This window comes from Mus pahari, chromosome 6 (genome assembly GCF_900095145.1).
Source record: "Mus pahari chromosome 6, PAHARI_EIJ_v1.1, whole genome shotgun sequence".
NCBI lineage: Eukaryota > Metazoa > Chordata > Mammalia > Rodentia > Muridae > Mus > Mus pahari.
In genome coordinates, this window is record NC_034595.1 from 86,472,356 (window position 1) to 86,491,872 (window position 19,517).

The 19,517-nt window shown below is 50.9% G+C and overlaps 1 protein-coding gene across 2 annotated transcripts in view; it reads left to right on the forward strand.

Annotated features, from left to right (window-relative positions):
- Positions 1-19,517, forward strand: part of Stpg1 (sperm tail PG-rich repeat containing 1) — a 43,799-nt gene that overhangs the window by 13,453 nt on the left and 10,829 nt on the right. For both annotated transcript variants that reach the window (XM_021200959.1, XM_021200958.1), the window contains 3 exons: positions 5,791-5,892; positions 10,313-10,483; positions 15,961-16,072. In XM_021200959.1, coding sequence (XP_021056618.1) covers positions 5,791-5,892; positions 10,313-10,483; positions 15,961-16,072 — 385 coding nt within the window. The remainder of the gene's footprint in view (positions 1-5,790; positions 5,893-10,312; positions 10,484-15,960; positions 16,073-19,517) is intronic.

A 19,517-nucleotide genomic window follows, 5' to 3' on the forward strand; every position in this document is an offset into this window, starting at 1 on the left:
TTTCGAGACAGGGTTTCTCTGTATAGCCCTGGCTGTCCTGGAACTCACTCTGTAGACCAGGCTGGCCTCGAACTCAGAAATCCACCTGCCTCTACCTCCCAAGTGCTGGGATTAAAGGTGCGCACCACCACACCCGGCTCTTTTTCTCTTTTTATCTCTAGTTTCTCTGTATTGTAGCTGTCAGGTCTCCATTGGTCTGCTTTAATGACAGTGTGTAAGTTGCCCACGTCCAGGGTGTTTGCAGCTCAGTTTCCAATAAAAAGAATAGTAGCTGTCACCAACCAATTCCCAGTACGTGGTAAAGCATTTTTAGATCGGATCGCCGCTCCCCCAGAACAATACTAAAAGGAGAGGGTTTAGTGTCTTCATTTAACATAAGAGGAAACCGAGGCTTAGGGAGGCTAAGTGACCCACCCTGGGCCGTGCAGCCCCGGGTTTGCCACATAAGAGAGGCTCTAAATAAATATTTGCTGAATCAACGTCGAAAGAATTAGGCCTCAACCCAAAACCTCTCACTGTTTCCACACGGAGCCACGCCTGCCTTTGTGGCCTTCAAGGCTGTAAATTTGGTTGATGAAAGCCAGCATGCTTCTGGACCCACCTTGGCAAGACAGACTGATGCCCAGGGAGGGTAACACGTGCTCTGTGCCGGCTCCAGCCCACATGGCAAGCTCTGATCCAGGAGCTGAAAGTACCCTGTGGGATCCTATCTTGTCTCCTGCCTATGGGTGACAGCAGGGCCTCCAGCCAGAACTGCAGGGTAGCACCAGATACAGCCGGAAACCTCTCAGAAGTTTGGTTCCAAATTTTCCAGTGTGGTGGCATCCGCTTGACGGGAAGCCTTTCATCGCTGCCTTTGAAAGCATTTTTTATTTTGTATTTTTGAAGAAACATGCTGTGTTCCCTCACCCAGAAGCCTCTGAGAGCAGCCACTTGTCCTTTGTGGCCACGATTTCCTCGTCTGTGATGTGAGAGTTGGGATTGTGTAATTACCGAGGTGTTATATAATCCCCATGTCCTAGGCACAGAGAACCCACTCACTCCTTCCTCGCTCTGCACCCATCTCATTTCTCCTGGGGGGAAAATGGGCACAGAGAAGCAATGCGCCTGCGCGGCATCACCCAGTAATTTAGTGAGGCAACACGAGTTAACAACAGATTTGGAACCTCCCCTGCTTAAGACAGGAGCCACACACACACACACACACACACACACACACACACACACACACACGCCCTGTGCCGAGCCCACACCCGATCAGCTGCTCACCTTGGAGCAGTGACCCACTTAGCCCTGCTTTAACACGACACCTTCTGAAGCAGACACTCACCTCTGCTGTAGCTGAACCCCAGGCCCAGTTCACATTCCCTGTAAAGAATCCCACTCCTGCAGTGCCAGTGTGGTAGCTGGTGTGTGTGTGTGTGTGTGTTTTAAAGGTACCCACTTCCAGAACCGACTCTCTCGGCTTGTCCCCTGAACTCTGTCTGCTCTCAAGCTATGGCTTACATGTCCCCCTCATACTTTTGTTTTGAGGCAGGGTTTCTCTGTGTAGTGCTGGCCCTCCTGGAACTTGCTCTGTAGACCAGACTGGCCTGGAACTCACAGAGATCTACCTGTCCCTGCCTTCCGAGTGCTGAGACCAAAGGCTTGCGTCACTACCCGAAAGAATCTCACCACGGGAGGATGAGGGTCCAGCACAGATTTGTGTCTAAATTGGCCATTTGGATTGCTAGGAGTAAACTTTATGATTGGTTACAAACGTGTAGCTAACTTAGCATTCACGAGGGGACATGGCTCTAGGTGACACAGCCTCCTGGACACTTTCTTCCCTGTCACCCAGCATCTTCTCCGTCATACTCAGCTTCCCAAGCTAAGTAGCTGTAAGGGCACCGCCTGTATCTGGTTCTTCCCCTTAAAAATTAGGATGTTACACTAGATTAGCTCTTCCTGGGGGGTGAGATTGCAGGATGCCAAACTTGATGCCTTCCACGTGAATGAACACGCGCTGGTAGGACAGGGACATTGTGTCTTCTGGGGTGGGGGTGGGGAGTGGCAGACACTTAAGTTCCATGGTGAAAGGACTGGAGAAATGGCTCAGTGGTTTAGAGCATTTGTGGCCCTTGTACAAGACCAGGGTTCGATTCCCAGCACCCATATGGTAGCTTGTAAAATGCACAATGAAATTGTGCGGCAAATCCAGCACTTGGGAGGCTAAGGCAGGGCAGTCAGCCACTCACGCTCATCCTTGGTTATATAGTGAATTTGAAGTCCAGCCAGGGACATAGAAAAGCACTTCAGAAACAAACTAGCTGGCCAACTAACCTGGTAGAGATTTACCCTTCTAGTCAGAAGCCAGGGTTTAAGTTGCTATGAAACCATTTAAGGTTACAGAGGAACTCAGACAGAATTCATGATATAGGATGGAAACCACAGTAGGTAGGAAGCCATGCCTGGCTCTAGGCTCTACAGTCAGACCTCCCCCACAAGCCTGGGAAGATATCCAGGCCCAGGGTCTGCATGCCAGCTCCCCTGTGACCTCTTCAGGCCCATCCCAGGGGTCATCTGCCCCTCCTCACACCTACAGAGGCTGCCAGTCCAATGGGCGCTCTAAGTCCCTCTCCACCAAGTGCCACCCATGGTGTGTGCTGGCCAAGAGGAAGGGAATACATTTACCACCCATTGCTTGCTCGGTCCCACGCCCACCGGTGGCCCTGGCTTCGAGGCTCTGAGGCTGTGGTGGGCAGTTACTTCTACTCGGATTATTTGGTTTTTGCCTTCTGAGGTGTCTCATCTAAGAGACCGAGGGGGAGGCCAGGCAGTGGTGGCGCACACCTGTAATCCCAGCACTTGGGAGGCAGAGGCAGGCGGATTTCTGAGTCCGAGGCCAGCCTGGTGGTCTACAGAGTGAGTTCCAGGACAGCCAGGGCTATACAGAGAAACCCTGTCTCGAAAAACCAAAGAGGAGAGAGAGAGAGAGAGAGAGAGAGGGGCTTCGGGGATGGCTGTGTCCTGCCCCACTTCCAGCAGCTTCCCAGGGGTGGGCCCTCTGCACTGAGGTTCTTTCTCTGTGCCTGTGGAGACCCCTGGTTGTTTTGGGGCCCCATAATGAGAAGGGAATCCAGCTAGCTCTTCCCTCCACTGTAGCCTCCGCTGGTTTCTCCACTGTAAACATTCCTACAGCGGCCGATTTCAATGACCATGGTCAGGGTTTTAATGCCCCCCCCCCCCACAGGCCAGCTCCAGCATGCTTCAGCCCCAAAGACTCTCTCTTGGACCTTCGTCGAGAGTAAATTTCGTCCCCACAGGCTAACCAGTAACAGCCCTCTTCCCATTTGTCCTGGACCATAGCCGTTTTGCAGTCTAACCCAGTTGATGAATGCCCAGCAAAGCTGTCAGATCTAGCAAAGACAAATACAGGTGCTTGGATAAATTAGAATTGCAAATAGGTAATTATTTTTAGCACAAGTATGTCCCAAATACTTCATAGGCTATACTTAAGCAAAAACAGCTAGTTGTTGTTTGCGATCCGAATTTAACTGGGTAGGTGGAGACAGAGCAGTGGGCGTGTGCAGAGAGGGGGAGAAAGGGGGGGGTCTTCCCTGTCCAGTGTTTGCACCCATGAGGTCATATCAGGGGCTGGAGAGATAGTTTAGCAGTTAGCACACTTGCTCTTGCCGAGGACCTGGGTTCCAGTCCTAGCATCTACCTGGCAGCTCACAACTGTTTATAACTCCAGTTCCAGAGGATCCAATACCTTCCTCTGGCCTCCATGGGCATGCAGGCACACTCATGTTCCACTTACACACAAGCAGGCAAAGCATTTAAAGCGTGCATCAGCGTTATGACTAGTAACACTGCAACTCCTGCCACAGATGGGAACCTAGAACCTCACTAAGATCCCAGCACCTCGGATGTATAGATGAGGAGACTGAGGCCCAGTAAGGAGACTTCCTGAAGGTGATGGAGCTGAGCAACACAGACTTTCCAATTCACAACCCTAGGGAAGGGTTTTTTATCTGTATCCTTACAGCCTCCTCTGAGAGGCAGTTGGTGTCCGTGGTTGGAAGGCTCTACCCTGAGACTGGCGAGGTCTTTGCCTGTTGTGCAACATTAGCACATCTCTCTTTTGATCCCGACCTCTCAGTGAGTCGGTCATTGTGAAGTCTCAGTGTGCTACTGGAGAAAAGTGTGCAAACCAGACCCTGGGAAACTGACCTGCCTGCAGTATCTTGCCTCTGACTCTTGGCCTGGGAGGCTGAGCCCTCTGCTCACTGCCTGCCGTGTGTGTGTGTGTGTGTGTGTGTACGCTTGTGTGTGTGTGTCACCTGTGTGTGTCTCACCTGTGTGTTATGTATGTGTGTCAGTGTGTATGTGAGTTGTGTATGTAAGTGTGTGTGTGTATGTGTGTATGTGTATATGTCTTATCTCTGTGTACATGTATGTGTGTGTGTATGTCTTATCTGTGTGTATGCCTCATTTGTGTGTGGTGTGTGTATGTGTGTGAGTTGTGTATGTGATGTATGTGTGTGTGTGTGAATGTATATGTGTACATATGTGTGTGAGTGTATGTGTGTGTATGAGTGTGTCCGTTTGTGTATATGTGTGTGTGGTGTGTGTGTGTGCCACACATCTGTTCCAAGATCCTGCTAATAGCAACTTTGCCTCTCTTCTTTATAATCAACTCCAGGCACTCTGTCCCCACTTTCCAGACTGGAAAGTTCTGGAAGGCACCAGTGGTCCATCAAGCTCCCTGCCTGAATGAGGCAGCCGGGACAGGAGAGTTAGGATGTCTTTGGCTTTACAGAGTGGCACTGGCAAAACTCTGCAGTCGGGGCTTACTGCTTGCTGCGTGTGGCCCTACATGCCTGGCTTCTGGTTTTTTAGGTGGCTTTGGTGACAGGCCCACTTCCGAGAGCACTCACGGTGTAGTCAGCATTTGGACTTTGGACAAGTTCATCTGCATGTGCCTCATTGGTGAAACAGGGACTGTAATCCCTTCCTCGTTGGGTGGCGGTGAAAATGAGATTAGTCTTGAACAGCTCCCAGCAGCGGGCAGGACCAGGAAGCCCTGCGCTACAATGAAGCATCATTGCGTGTCACCTGCTCCTCGGGCTTTTGTCAACACTGCTCTCCCCTTAGTAACTGGCACCAGAAAGGAGCTGGAAGCTTTGGGAAGCCCGCGCAGCTTGTGCTGGCTCTGAGCACAGCTTCCACTGCTGGCTCCCCAGCACCCCAACTTCAAGTTACCCTTGGGCCCCATGGGTGCCTCATTTTGTCCTAAGTTCAAGATGGCCTCGTTTGGAATGAAGACTGTTTTTGTTTCCTTTTGCTTTATAAACAGAAACACTCCCCAGTTTCCCTTCTTAGAGGCCTCAGGAGGAAGCTGAGTCAGGTGGGGTGTGGTTACCGTAAAATCGGTCACCCTCCCCTTACCTCAGGCTCGGCTGCTCCAGTCCACGGAGGCCGACATGCACACCAGTACATCTCCCTAATGACACGAAAACCAAAATCTCCCCAAAGCACTGTTGCCGTCCAACTCGGGATGGCACCTCTGTGGAAAGAGCAAGGGCTTTGGGAGACCCGGCCTGAGTTAGAACTCCGGCCCCTCCCATTGGTCACTGGGGTAGAGATTGGGCAAGTCAGAGAACCGTGAAGCCAGGCTGTCACCTCTGTTACGGTGGAGCCCGCCCTGTAGATTAGAAGGAGGGTTAGCACTAATGGATGGAAGACTGGTGGAAAAGCACGCTGAAGTTGCCGTGCCCAGTGACGCTGCGTTCTTGTCCTTCTCAGGATGACATCCCGGGCCCTGGATTCTACAATGTCATCCACCAGTCTCCAGTGTTCAACAGTGCCTCTCTTTCCAAGAGAGGAACCTGCACTTTTCCCTCCACGGTGAGAGCCCCGGGGCATTGACCGGTCAGTAATTTCCCCTGTTCACTGCATAATGACACGTTGGGCAGCTGCTCCTTTCTCTCCAACCATCCCTGTCCCGATTAAGACAGCAACCACTTCCTGTGATTTCACAAAGGTAAATCTGACCCCGTGACCTTACGCCGTGCGTCTCCGTGGATGCGTGTGGATGAGGTAGGAAGAGAAACTAGGCCTTGGTTGTCCAGCGAAAGAAGCAGGTGTCCTTCTGAGACTCTGAGGCATGCCAAGGAAACTGCTGTGTTTTTCTCTGATAGGAAAATGATTTTTAACACTTGCTTCATATAACTGGGTTGTTCAAATCATTGGGAATTTGGATTGGAAAAAACAACAACAACAACAACCCTAGGGGTACAGTTTGATGGCTCGGAGGATAAGAAGTACCCCTGCCAAAGTCGATGGCCAGAACTGGATTGCTGAGATCCACGTGGTAGGAGAGAGCTGACCTCTGACCTCCACATTCACTGGACTCAGGGCATAGCTATCACTGCCTCACAGTAAAGAGAGAGACAGAGAAACAGAGAGACACACAGAAAGACAGAGACAGACAGACACACGNACACACACACACATGTGCACACAGAGAGAGACAGAGACAGACAGACACAGTGACAGAGAGGCAGATACACAGAGCAAGCAAGACAGAAATACACAGAGAGAGACAGAGAGACACACAGAGAGAGAGAGACACACACACACACACAGAGACAGAGAGAGAACACACAGTCCGAGGGGGGGCGTTGGGGGAAGAGAGCACACACACACACACACACACACACACACACACACACAGACACACGGGGCGGGGTTGCTGAGACACAAAAATCTTCCTGTTCCTTCCTGGGACTCTATCTTTGTCGAGGATTCTTGCAGTCAAACACAGGAATGAAACAACCCTGACCCTGAGCAGGCGTGAGTTCTTCTGCCTTCTGTCTTGGTGTGTATGTGGAGGGTGGCATTCAAGGCTCTTACCACCAAGCTACAGCCTCAGCCTTAAGGGAAGCAAGGGAGGGAAAGCGCCAAGCCGGAGCCTGAGGCAGAGCAGCGTCGGCGAAAGCAGGGCCAGGACTGACATCAATAGAATACATGTGCCTGCCTGTCCCTGTAAAGGTTGGGACAGTCTCTTACATAGATGATACGGTGCCTGACACCAGGGACCATTTTCTTCTTATTCCCACCAAACGCGGCCACCTCTCGCTGGGGGTTGGGTTGGTGACAGTGGGAAATGTTCAGGAGTAAACTGACTTTGGAATGAAGGCTCTCGGTCTCAGAGACCTCAGCAAAGTCACTGGAGAGTCAGGCCTTTAGCCCCGTGTCAGGAGAAAGAACACCATCCAGGCGCCACGTCACAACGCCCCAGCACTGGCCACAGCTGTGGAGCCTAATCCTGACTCAGCTGTGGAGCCTGAATGTGACCTCAAGCACGCCACCCTTCACCCTTCACGTACCAGTTGCCTCAGAGACTCCCTGGAGTCTCTGAGTGAATCGCAGTGGGAAAGACTTTGAAATTGCTGAGCAGTGTAAACAAGCAGGAGCTAAGCTGTCAGTACCCGAGTCACCCTTCAGACAGCCCAAAGCGCCTGGCTTCTCTCTGAGAACTCCTTTGCCAGACCGTGCATTACCACCCGACCATGAAGGGTCTGGACTAGTGCCCAGTGGATCAGGACTCTGCCAGGCTTCACTGGCCGTGACTTTTGAGTGGTTCAACTCTCCATCCAAGGGAGAAGGCCCTGGAAGATCGGAGTGTTACACAATTCAATCAGGCCTTTCACTTCTTAAAAAAATGACCCAGAGGAAAGGAGACGGGGGTGTGTGTGCTTTTCTCCCTTTAATGGCCCTAAGATTCAGCTTTATATTTCTTGTTTTAAATACAAGGCTTGTTTTTAATTATGTGTGTTGAGTGGAGGGAGGGGTGGAGAAGCTAACGCACACAGGAGTTGCAGGTACCTGCAGAGGACAGCAGAGGGCACCAGGTCCCTAGAAACTGGATGCTTGATGTAGGGGGGTCCTCTCCTGAAGTGCTAGGATGTCTGAGCCAGTCCTCCAGCCCCAGCCTTTTATACTTGTAAATGCTTGAATTCCTTTATCCTTGGGACGGGGGTCCTAAGGGTTTGTAATACCTGGCTGCAGCCCACATTGTCCAACCTCGATGAGAGACAGCCTTTCCCCACTTCCCGATCCGGAGACCCAGGGAATTCAAGCCTCCCACCTCAGAGGGAGATCATAAGAGCCCAGGAGGAATGTGCTTAGGGTGAGGCCGCCCCGAAATGTCCATGGGCTTATAAACTCTACACACTTCCTCATGACTGTCAGGGGGACAACACCCAACCTTTTGAGAAGACTTGTCATCCCTCAAAGTTCAAATGATATAAAGCACCCACCTCATTAAGGCACTCGGAGATTTATTCTAGAATCTTCTACAACCAGGAAGCTAAATGAGGCAGATGGGCGGGGACTTTGGTGGCCTTTCTGGGTTGCCACTGCACAGTGGAGTTCTTATGTGTTGGGAGAAGTTCTCCAGTGGCCGCAGAGAAATGCAGGGGAGTGGGCACTGCCAACACGAATCTTGTTATGGTGGTGCCTCAGAGAATTCGGCATCACCGGGAAGTTTCTAGAACACCCCACCCCAATCCCCAATCATGAAAGCAATAAATCTCTGAAGGCAAGAAAGATAGCAGGATGGGAAAGAAACACTCGCAATTTCTCTAGGGCCGAGCCTCCTGACCTCTCTTTTGAGCGCCATGTCTGGTCTTGGTCACCAGGTGGAGGCAGAGTGTCTGGCTGAACATGTTGGTCCCACACCACTTTACTAGCAGAGCTGAGTTTCTTGGTTAAGAATTGGCCCAGGGCTGGTGAGATGGCTCAGTGGGTAAGAGCACCCGACTGCTCTTCCGAAGGTCCAGAGTTCAAATCCCAGCAACCACATGGTGGCTCATAACCATCCGTAACAAGATCTGACTCCCGCGTCTAGAGTGTCTGAAGACAGTTACAGTGTACTTACATATAATAAATAAATAAATAAATAAATAAATAAATAAAAAAAAAAGAATTGGCCCAAACCCAAAGGCTGCTGCCAGCTTAGTCTTTGCTGCAAAGAACACTGGGGAGCATTGCAGCCAGAACTTGGATTTGAACCCGGGTTAGAATCCAGACTAGCACAGCCCGGCTTCTGCCCCTACCCTAAAGCTTAGTCTTTGCTGCAAAGAACACTGGGGAGCATTGCAGCCAGAACTTGGATTTGAACCCGGGTTAGAATCCAGACTAGCACAGCCCGGCTTCTGCCCCTACCCTCAAACCACCATTGAGAGCCATCCCCACCAGCCCTCTCCCCTGTGCCTGTGTGGTTATCGACCTCCACTGAATGGAGACTCCCCGCGGCAGAGTTCCCTAGCCTTTCACTGTAAAACCATGGGAACTTTCTTGTCTTATCAGACTCTAATACCAGCCGCGCTGTCAGAGGGCAGAGAGATGCTATCATCGAGTTTCTATGACTTTTGCCCCTATTCATTTGGCAAACACCAATTGTGTTTGTTTTTGAACTGAAAATACTTTATTGTGCTTTCCCGGAAGGGATGGGATCGGTTCTGTTGAGACATAAGTCTTTTAGGGTTTTATTGATGTTTATTTGCTGTTGGTCTGGGTGATACTGATTTATTTATTATTTTTGAGACAGTGTCTCACTGTGTAGCTCAGGCTGGCCTCAAATTTGCGGTCACCCTGTCTCTGCCTCCCAAATCCCGAACCACATGTGTGTGCTGCTACACTGGCAAGAACACAGCAGGGAGAGGAGGCGTGAGTGAGCAGCCTGCTTGTCCCTCCCTGAAGCAGCTCCCCGAGAACGCCATGGGGGAGCAGTCTCACCTATCCTGTCACGGGGAGTCGCCCCACAGCTGATGAGGCGGGCGTAGTGGTGGGGCACAGGACACTGGGAAAATGTGATGCCGGGGAAAGTCACTCTCTCCAGGTCCCAAACAGGTGACGAATGCTTTGAGTTAGTTTACAGAAGTCAGAACGGGTCTGAGCTTGCATTTCCTAAGAGCGAGCCCTCAAAGCTTGAGGTCCGATTACCCCTGGCACCTGCTACGGTCTCGCCTCCTAAGGAAAAACATGCTTGTAAGCTGGACATGGTAGCTGGTGCCCCGTACCCCGGCACTCCCAAAGCGAGGCAGGAGGAAGGCTGCAAGGCTGAGGCTAGCCTGAGCTATACAATGAGCTCTAGGCCAGCTTGGGCTACAGACTGAAGCCCTGTGTCAACAAATAATCAGATAAGCAAGCAAACCAACAATCAAACAACAATGGACTGGGGGCAGGGACCTTTGCGCTTGACCTGTCTTTCCTGGCCCCTGGGTCGCTTGGCAATGCTAATCCTCCTCCTCTTCCTCAGCGTGTCCGGCTGGGCCCCATCATTTCTAAAAATCCCGCTGCCAATGCTTATACCATCCGGTCAGACTTGACTTCCAAGAAGGACTTCAGCAATGCCTGTTCCAGCATGTTCCAGCTGCCAAGCTTCACGAAAGTGGAAAAATCAGAAACCCCTGCCCCAAACCATTACAATGTAAGATCACCGCGGCCCTTGTCCGGTGTCTATGTGGAGAGGGTGGGTTGCCAATGGGGCAGGGAGGGGTGAAAGGCGTGGGGAAGCAGGATTTTTAACACCAGAGGTCAGACATCGAGCATTTATGAGCACACTGGGGCAGGGGCAGGGTGACCGTGGTTTCGAGAATCTGAATCGTGGTTATGGTGGTGGGCGGCAGGGGCTGCAAGGATCCCACTTCTTCCACTCACCCCCGCATAGACTTGTCTGTCAGGGACGCGATTGTCCCCTGGCATAGCAGGTGTATACAGACGTACTGCTTCAGCAACTGACATTATTCCTTTACTTTTTTAGAATTTGATAAGATAAAACCCAGCTTCTTTTTATTATCTGAAAGCTGCCAATGTTTCAGATGTTGTTGGCTTTGGTTGTGAGACAGGATCTCATTATGTAACTCTCACTGTCCTGGAACTTGCTGTGTAGTCAAGGCTGGCCTCTACCTGTCTCTGTCCCCTCAGTGTTGAGATGAAAAGTGTCTGGAATGGTGTGTGTGTGTGTGTGTGTGTGTGTGTGTGAGTGTATCTACATGTGAACTCAAATGTGTATGTGAGGGAGCAAGTGTCTAAGTGTTCACGGGCACGAATCTAGTGTGTGTGTTAACAATAGTGCTCTAGGCAGAATAGGGGGTTGGCAAAGGGTACCTGCAGGGAGTTTGGGCTCAGGTCTCCACTCTGCCACTATCTGTGCCTTGCCTATACCCCACCAGTCTTTTCGGGACTCAGTTTATTGATCTGTTGAATGGGGGTATATGTGTTTGCCTTCCAGACTTGATGAAGATACTCAGTAGGAGAACCTAGGTTAAGGAATGAGAGCAGCACCTACAGGCCTTCACAAGAGCCCCCCGGGGGAGCTGGGGAGCTGCCCTTGGTTAGTCATGGGGTCTGTGGTGCCACGACTATAAAATAAAATCAATGACATTTGTCTTGGGAGGCTGTGGGGAAAAGTCAGGCAGACCACAAACCCACATGAGAGCTCTGAAGTCAGGGTGTGGCCCACACAGAATTCTGGTGAACTTGGCAAAGGGCTGCATATCAAAAGCCTGCTCTCAGATACCTCATTCTCAGGGGCCTCTCTGGAAAGATGGTCTGTAAGTCATCATTATCCCCAGGGCTTCTGCCCATTCCGTATGAGTAAGCTGGTCAACTGTACCGTGCTCAGAGCGGAGGACAGGGTGGGGGAGGGCGGTAGCAGGGAGAGGGGAGCTACCAGGTTAGGACTTGGCAGTAGTAAATTGATGGGGGACAGCTGGGTCATTTAGAAATTTCTAGTAGCAGCGTACAGAGCTGAAAAAGAACAGGTGAAATTAACTTTTGTAATATAGTGCACTTAACCCAGCAGATCCAAGATGTCCTTGTTTTGACACCAATCACATATAGATAAAAGATTACTAATGAGCTATCTCAAGGGAGCCTTTGCAGTCTGGTGTGTGTCTGCTCTATGCAGCCTGCCTTAAGTTTGGATCAGTTAAGTTTCCAGAGCTGATTGTGGATACTCTCTTGGTCATGCTGTTCTAGAATGTTCCCCTGGAATAGCTGGACTCTAATGATGACCACAGGATGGTAGCAGCAGGAGTTTGCATGGGTGGAGTCAGATGGACCTTGAATTACTCAGTCCTTGCATTCATTCCTAACAGATTCTGAGAACATTGTACTTGATTGAAACATCGCCTGATTCCAGCTCACGATAAGAGAGGCTAAGATGTGTATAGGGGGAGTGTGGAAGTATACCTGCCTTCAGTTTCCCAGCTCACTGTTTCCACACACGCGTACATATACAGGAACACCACATACACATATGTAGAAAGAGAGACAGACAGACAGAGAGAGGAGAGACAGAAAGAGAGGAGAGAGAGAGAGAGAGAGAGAGAGAGAGAGAGAGAGAGAGAGAGAGAGAGAGAGAGAGAGAGAGCTTTAAGGGAACCTGAGAAGGTATATACAGTGATGGGGGTTGAAGTACCTATGCCCTTTAGACTGAGTAGTCAGAGAAACATCAGAGGCTGAGAACCACGGATTGGAAGGAGGTCCAGAGGGAAGAGCATATGCAAAGGTCTGAGGACAGGAAAGGAGGTAGTTCATCAGGGGCTGTAGGGTCAGAGGGTTGATTTGAGCCCAGGAGGCTGCAAGAGGAGAGAGAGCACACAGGCAGGCAGTGGCTATCTCGTATATCCCAGAGAGAGTTTGGACTTTGCTCTCTGTGCCCTGGGAGACCCCCGATGGGCAGTGGGAAGGGTGGGACATAACCCGAGGAAGTTTCTAGAACACCTCCTCCAGCCTGCACTGTGGGTTCTGAGAGGAGACGATTTGGGTTTTCAGGAGTCTAGGAGTGATCTGCACAGGTGCAAGACATTCAGAGAGAGCCAGGCCACCTGGGAGCCAGGCTCAGCTCTGTCACTGTGAGCACCCCTCTGTGTCCTAGGTTGCGGCAGAAGGGTGATAGAGCTCGAGCCTGGCCTGGGCGCTTCCAGGCCTCTGTGTACATCCTTGTACTTCCCCATGGGGCCTGGACAACAGCAGCATGTGATAAATGTCTCTCATCAAACGAATGGTCTCTGGGCCCATGCAGCTGTGAGTCTGCAAATGACAGATCCAGAATAGAGTAGTTTTTCTGCCAATACATGCATGTTGTGTGTATGTGTGTGTGTGTGTGTACACCTGTGTGTGCACACGAGGGTGTTTTCCTCAATTGCTGTCTATCTTAGATGATGGTGGTGGTGGTGATGATGATATTGTTGATGATGATGATTATGTTGTTTTTGAGAAAGGGTCCTTGGTGACTGGCAGGCCAACGAATCTCAGGGATCATCCAGACTCTATCTTCCCAAGATGTGTGCCTCTGTGCCTTTCTTTTTCTTTTCTTTCTTTCTTTCTTTCTTTCTTTCTTTCTTTCTTTCTTTCTTTCTTTTTTTTTTAAAAATTTATGTGAGTACACTATAGCTGTCTTCAGACACACCAGAAGAGGGCATCAGATCCCATTGTAGATGGTTGTGAGCCACCATGTGGTTGCTGGGAATTGAACTCAGGACCTCTGGAAGAGCAAGCAGTCGGTGCTTTTAACCGCCAAGCCGTCTCTCCAGTCCCTGTCTGACTTTTTGTGCCGAGTGCTGTGGATGTGAATTCGGGCTCTTATGACTAAGTCATTTCTCCAGCTCCACGGAGTGCCTGGGTTTTGTTCATGACTGTTTTAAGGTGACTGAAAGTAACACATTTATACTTTGAATAATATACAATTAAACCCTATGGAAATCCAGTAAACAGAGATATAGAGTAGATTTTTCTTATAATTCTACTTCTTGTTCTTTAAAAAGTTTATTTTTTTAAAGTGTGTGTGTGTGTGTGTGTGTGTGTGTGTGTGTGTGTGTGTGGTGTATGGTGTTTGTATACCTTAGTGCAGGCGCCCTTGGAGACCAGACCATCCATCCATCCCTTGAAGCTGGAGTTACAGGCAGCAAGTAATGAGCCACTTGGTGTGGGTGCTGGGAACCGAACTCAGGTCCTCAGCAAGAGCAGTATGTGCTCTTAACTGCTGAAGCCTCTCTCCCGCCCCGTGCCAACTCCCTTAGAATGTGGGTTCCCAGGGCAAATGCAAATGTCACCAACAGCCAGGTGCAGTCTCTTCAGGGGCTTCACGAATGCGCGCGAGCACAGACACACACACTCAGGTACGCACGTGTACACACACACACACACACACACACACCATCCCCTTCAGTTTTGAAGTCACCCTGTGAGGGTCCAGGTGGACTTTCTGCTCAGTACATCTGGAATTCCTCTCTCTGAGAGTTCACAACTCCAGCTTGGTTCTGCATTTACCTGCTGAGTGTCATCTTAGTCTAAGGGAGAAATCTTCCCATGGATTCACAGGTATACAACAACGTTCCATTTTCTACAGGTTTCTGTCTGGGTAAAGAACAAAGGTGGGGAGCTGTTTTGTCTGCAGGAGGCTCCCCCCGCAGCTCCCCCAACCCCCAGCCCAGAGAACAATGGCCGGGACAGCAGGCAAGCAGCCCAAAGCCATAATCCCTTTAGCCATGCTGTGCTCGGAGCAACTGTGCCCGGCCTCAGTCTTGGGTTCTCTTTGCTGTGGCGGCTGTGATTATCTTCTCTCTAGGCCCGGTCCTCTCCTGTCCAGTAATTAGCCTGCCCATCTGGGCTTTGTGTAGGAACTCCTTGCGTGCAACCTGCCATCGGGACCCTGGGAAAAGCTACATTCCTCCGCCCGCTGTGAGCACAAAACCGAAGCGCCACCTGTGTTTCTCAAGAAACTTTTTTTTTTTTTTAAACAAAGAAGTACCCGGGAGAATCAAGCCCTCCCAGCCCCCAGCAAATAGTTTCACTCATTCGGCAAATATTTCCCAGCACTCTTGAACACAATTTTTTATTGCTTCTGTTATCTAACGAATACAGGAGACTGACTACAAATTTGTACTTCAAATATTTGTGATGCGTGCGTAACAGCAGAATGAGCTCAGTCTCCCACCCACCCTCCCCCGACCCTGAGACCCAACCCCTCCCTCCTTATCATTTCTAGAGTTCTGAACCCAAGGGACGCTCTCATATGTATATGGCGTGGATCAGCCAGAATTCTTAATTTCTGGTCCGTCCAGAAAAGCAGAGAGGAGAGTGACTGAAGATTTGATTAGAATCTTGAGTGATAGGACGCCGGGCAACGCCAGCCTAGGTTAGAGCACTGTTTGTACAGGGAGAAATGCAGCCAGGGACCAGGTGGGGGACATGAGGACCTATCTTGGAAAGGATTAGAACAAAAACAAACACAAAAAACACACAAACAAACAAAATGACGGTAAAGGAAATGAAAACACGCGCAACAACATCACACACTCAGCCAAACCCTTCCCCCAAGGGCAGTGGGCACAGCTGACCCCCAAGGGCAGTGGGCGCAGCTGACCCCCAAGGGCAGTGGGCGCAGCTGACCCCCAAGCTGACCCCCAAGGGCAGTGGGCACAGCTGGCCCATGGTGCACAAGACTCCAGCACTGAGAAGAAACAAACCCCTAACTGTCTCTGGATGGTTTGTGATGTCTTCCTCTGCCCCCAACAGAACAGGGATCATCGGGTGCATTTTACACCGAGAGAAAAACTCAGGCTCAGAGAGATGAGACCATCTGAGCAGGGTCACACAGCCTTGGCCAGGCAGGAGAGGGGCTATCGACCGAGGTCTTCAGGTTTCTCTCTTAGACTCCTAGTCGGTCTCTGGTTTCTCAGTGGTGTTTGTGCGTGCATTCGCGTGCACATGGTTTGTCACAGACCACTTGGACTGTGTAGATAATAAGGACACAGCCACAGCCACCTTTTTCAGCTCATGCCAAAGCTCCATCTAAGAAGGACGGGTTGAATTTAGCTTATATTTGCCACCTGTCCAGGCAGGGTGACAGGGAGCAGGCAGGCACTGAGCATGTGGGGTGGGTTTTCTCCCACACAGGCCTCCATCGCCTCCTGCAAACAGAAAAACAATGTCTGTGCTCGAGCCGGGTTTCTATCGAAAACGCCGAGAGGATTCATGCCCTCGTCAGCATCCGGAGGGCCAGCACCAGGTATGCAGCCGCTTGGCTTTGCCCTTGGCTTTGGGTTCCTGCTCTGGCATCAGTGTTCTGGGCACCCATCTCCCTACAGGGTGCCTGTGCAGAAGAAGGAGGTCGTGGAGGCCGAGAAAGTGCTGAACACAGGATCAGGGACACGGTGGCTCTATGCATGTCCGCTAAGCAGCCGCCTTGGCCTTAGTGGTCTTGGCCTTTTGGGACAAGCAGGACAGCTCCCGGCAGCCAGGTGGAAAGGTGGCTTCTGCAGGCCATGAACAGGGAGGGAGAGAGGTGACACTGCCCCAGAGACCACTTCACCATCTCCTCCGAAATGGCCAGGTGCTGGCTGGCTGCATTTATTCCACAGGGAGGGTTTCGCCTGTCTGTGCCCATAGTCCCGATTTTCTCATATACGGAAGAAGATGCTCAGAGAGTTTACAAATACTTGCCCAGAGCCACAAGACACTAAATAGCACACCTGAGCCCAGAGGTACCTGGCCAGACCCCCTCCCCTGCTTCCCTTCGGATCCTCCGTGCCTTCTGGAATCAGAATCCAGGAACACATCCGAGCTTGCCTGTATTGTGGTCCAAAGGTGGCAGTACCCCCTGTGCGCCCACACTGCCGTCCCCGGAGCACTCGTCCTAGAGGATTAGTTCAGAGGGCTCCAGAAAAGTCCACACAGCCTGACCTCTCGCCAGCCTTACCCAGCCAAGCCTGGAACTTTGGGCCCCAGAACCCAGAGGAGGGGCAGGGAGGCGTAGGGTGTGGAGAAAATTGCAAGGCATGTCAGATTTCAGCAAATCCAGATTAAAGCCAGGAGATCAGGCTGAAGCTGAGTAACAAAACCAGCGCTAATTAGGAGGCTCAGTGCAGCCACAACCCCCCCCATCCCCACAAAGCCCCTCCTTGTTTGTTTATACAGCAGAACAAAGCAGCACCCTTGGGGCTTAGCCAGAGGCTCCACCACGATCCCTGGGACAGGGCATCACAGACAGCACGCCCTCTCAGAGGCTCCCTAGCCTCCCGATAACAAAGAACGGAATGGGACCCAACTGCTGCTCAGCACAGGGGGGGGCCATTCCTCTTGTTCCCATAGAGGGCATCCAGCCTTCCTTCCCGACGCCCTGCCGATGACTGCTGACATCTTATAACATCTCAGAGTTCTCGGCACCACTTAAGTCAATAGAGAAGTCAAATCTGCTTAGAGCAAAGCCAAGCTCTCAGAAAGACAGAAGCTGGAAGGTGGCCTCAAGGGTGAGGCCAGCCAGAGCTGCAGAGCACGACTTGTCTCGAAAACAAAAGCCCAGGCCGAACACAGTCAGATCTACAGTGCTTTAGACACTCGAACTCTCGTCCCTCTGATGCCACCACTACTAAGATCGTTCCCACCTTTCTGGGTCCCGCCAGTTCTACTGAATTTCTTTCCTAGTATGACCCATCTTGGGCCCCACTTCACCCTGCCCTGATTTCGTCCTGGTCACTAAGACATGGATGTCATGATGTCATATAGACTTTCAAGCTCTGTGTGTATGTGTATTCATGTATACCTTTAAAACGGGCACAAGCACCTGGGCTCTATCACCAAGGGAAAAAGCCCTGTTTGGAGGCAGAAACAGGGGGATCCTTGGGACTTGCCAGCCAGCCAATCTGGCCAAACCTGGGACCCTGGGTTCAATGAGAGATCATGCGATGATGATGATGATGATGATGATGATGATGATGTGAGGGCTGACAAGATGGTCCATCGACCTGAGTTCAGACCAAATCTCTGACCTCCACGTGTGTGCTGTGGTAGTCTGTAAATACACAATACATGCCGTAAGTAAACAAATGGAAAGAATTGTAAAAAGCAGAGGGGGACTGAGGAGTGCACGTCTGGCCTCCACGTGCACCAGCACACCCAGGCGCGCGCACGAGCGCACATACAGATAACTAAGAGTACATGCAAACAAAACTCCCAAGCCATGCACCAGTGGCCTTTGGGCACTTGAGAGTGTCACCGTGGGGCTTGCCCTTCCCCTGCTGGCTTAGTCCCTGCCATGCTGCCTGCTCCCAGCATGCCCAGCTTCATGCTTAGAGCGCCTCCTCTGTTGAGTAATTCCCCTGACTTGTGCAGGTGAGCAGGTGTCGGTGACAGCCTTAGGGGTCAGGCTGCTCCCCGCTCTCCCCTCCAGCTCAGGCCTTTCTCCCCTCCTTGGAGCTTTGTGGACAGATGAAGTGGATTTGATTGTGGTTTCTTAAGACAAGAGCAATGGGGCGCCCGGCTCTAGGGCAGTGGTCCTCAGCCTTCCTGACGCTGCAACCCTGTAATACAGTTCTGCCTGTCGCGGTGACCCCAACCATAACATTATCTCCATTGCTACTTCATAACTGTAATCTTGCCACTGTTATGGGTCATAATGTAAACACCTGTGTTTTCAGAGGATCTTAGGTGACCCCTCTGAAAGGGTCCTTTGACTCCCAAAGGGGTCTCGACCCACAGGTTGAGAAACACTGTTCTATCGGGAGCTAGACTCCCCCCCCCCCCATGCAGCGGATTCTCAGGAATATTGTGCAGGGGCTCAGGCGATGATGTAGTAGTTAAGAACACTTACTGTTCTTCCAGAGGACCCAGGTTCCGATCCCAGCACCCATTTCAGGTGGCTCCCAGCTTTAGGGGATTCCAATGCTAAGAACTCTGACCCCTCCGGGGGAACTTGAACTCATGTGCCCATGTGCAAACAGAGACACCCAAGAATAATGAACTTAATTTTTTTTAAAAGAACATATTGCTCGGGGGCCGAGGAGGTGGCTCCTTAGGTACTTGCAGTGTGGGCACGAGGATCTGCGATTAAATCCCTATTACCCATGTAAACAGGTGGGTGTGGCTACACATGCACCCACAACTCCAGTGTTGTGTGGGGCAGAGACAGAGAGAGAGAGAGAAAGAGAGAGAGAGAGAGAGAGAGAGAGAGAGAGAGAGAGAGAGAGAGAGATCTGTTTGAAGGAAATAAGGCAGAAAGTGGTAGAAAGAACAAGAGAAGGGAATCTTTGGTCTCGTGTGCACACAGATGTGCATATCTGCACATGCATACATATATGCATAACAGACATAAACACACACACAGACATATACACACAGGCATATAGATACATAGGCACACACAGATACATAGATACACAGACACATGGACACACACTGAAAGACACATACACAGATATACAGGCACACACACACACACACACACACACCCTTTTCTCATTGGACATATACAAACTGTGAACCTAACATTCAGCAACTGGAACCTCGCTGTCCCCAGAAGACTGGGTATTCTTACTCTATTGAGGGGAAGCTGTGTCAGTGTGGGCTGCACCAGTGTTGGGGTGTTTCTTAGGTGTCGGGCTGGCTGGAAGTCCTCTGGCTAGTTAATTCCTGTCTCTCGTATTAACTGCAGGGTCCTGGGTATGGTTTGATACGGT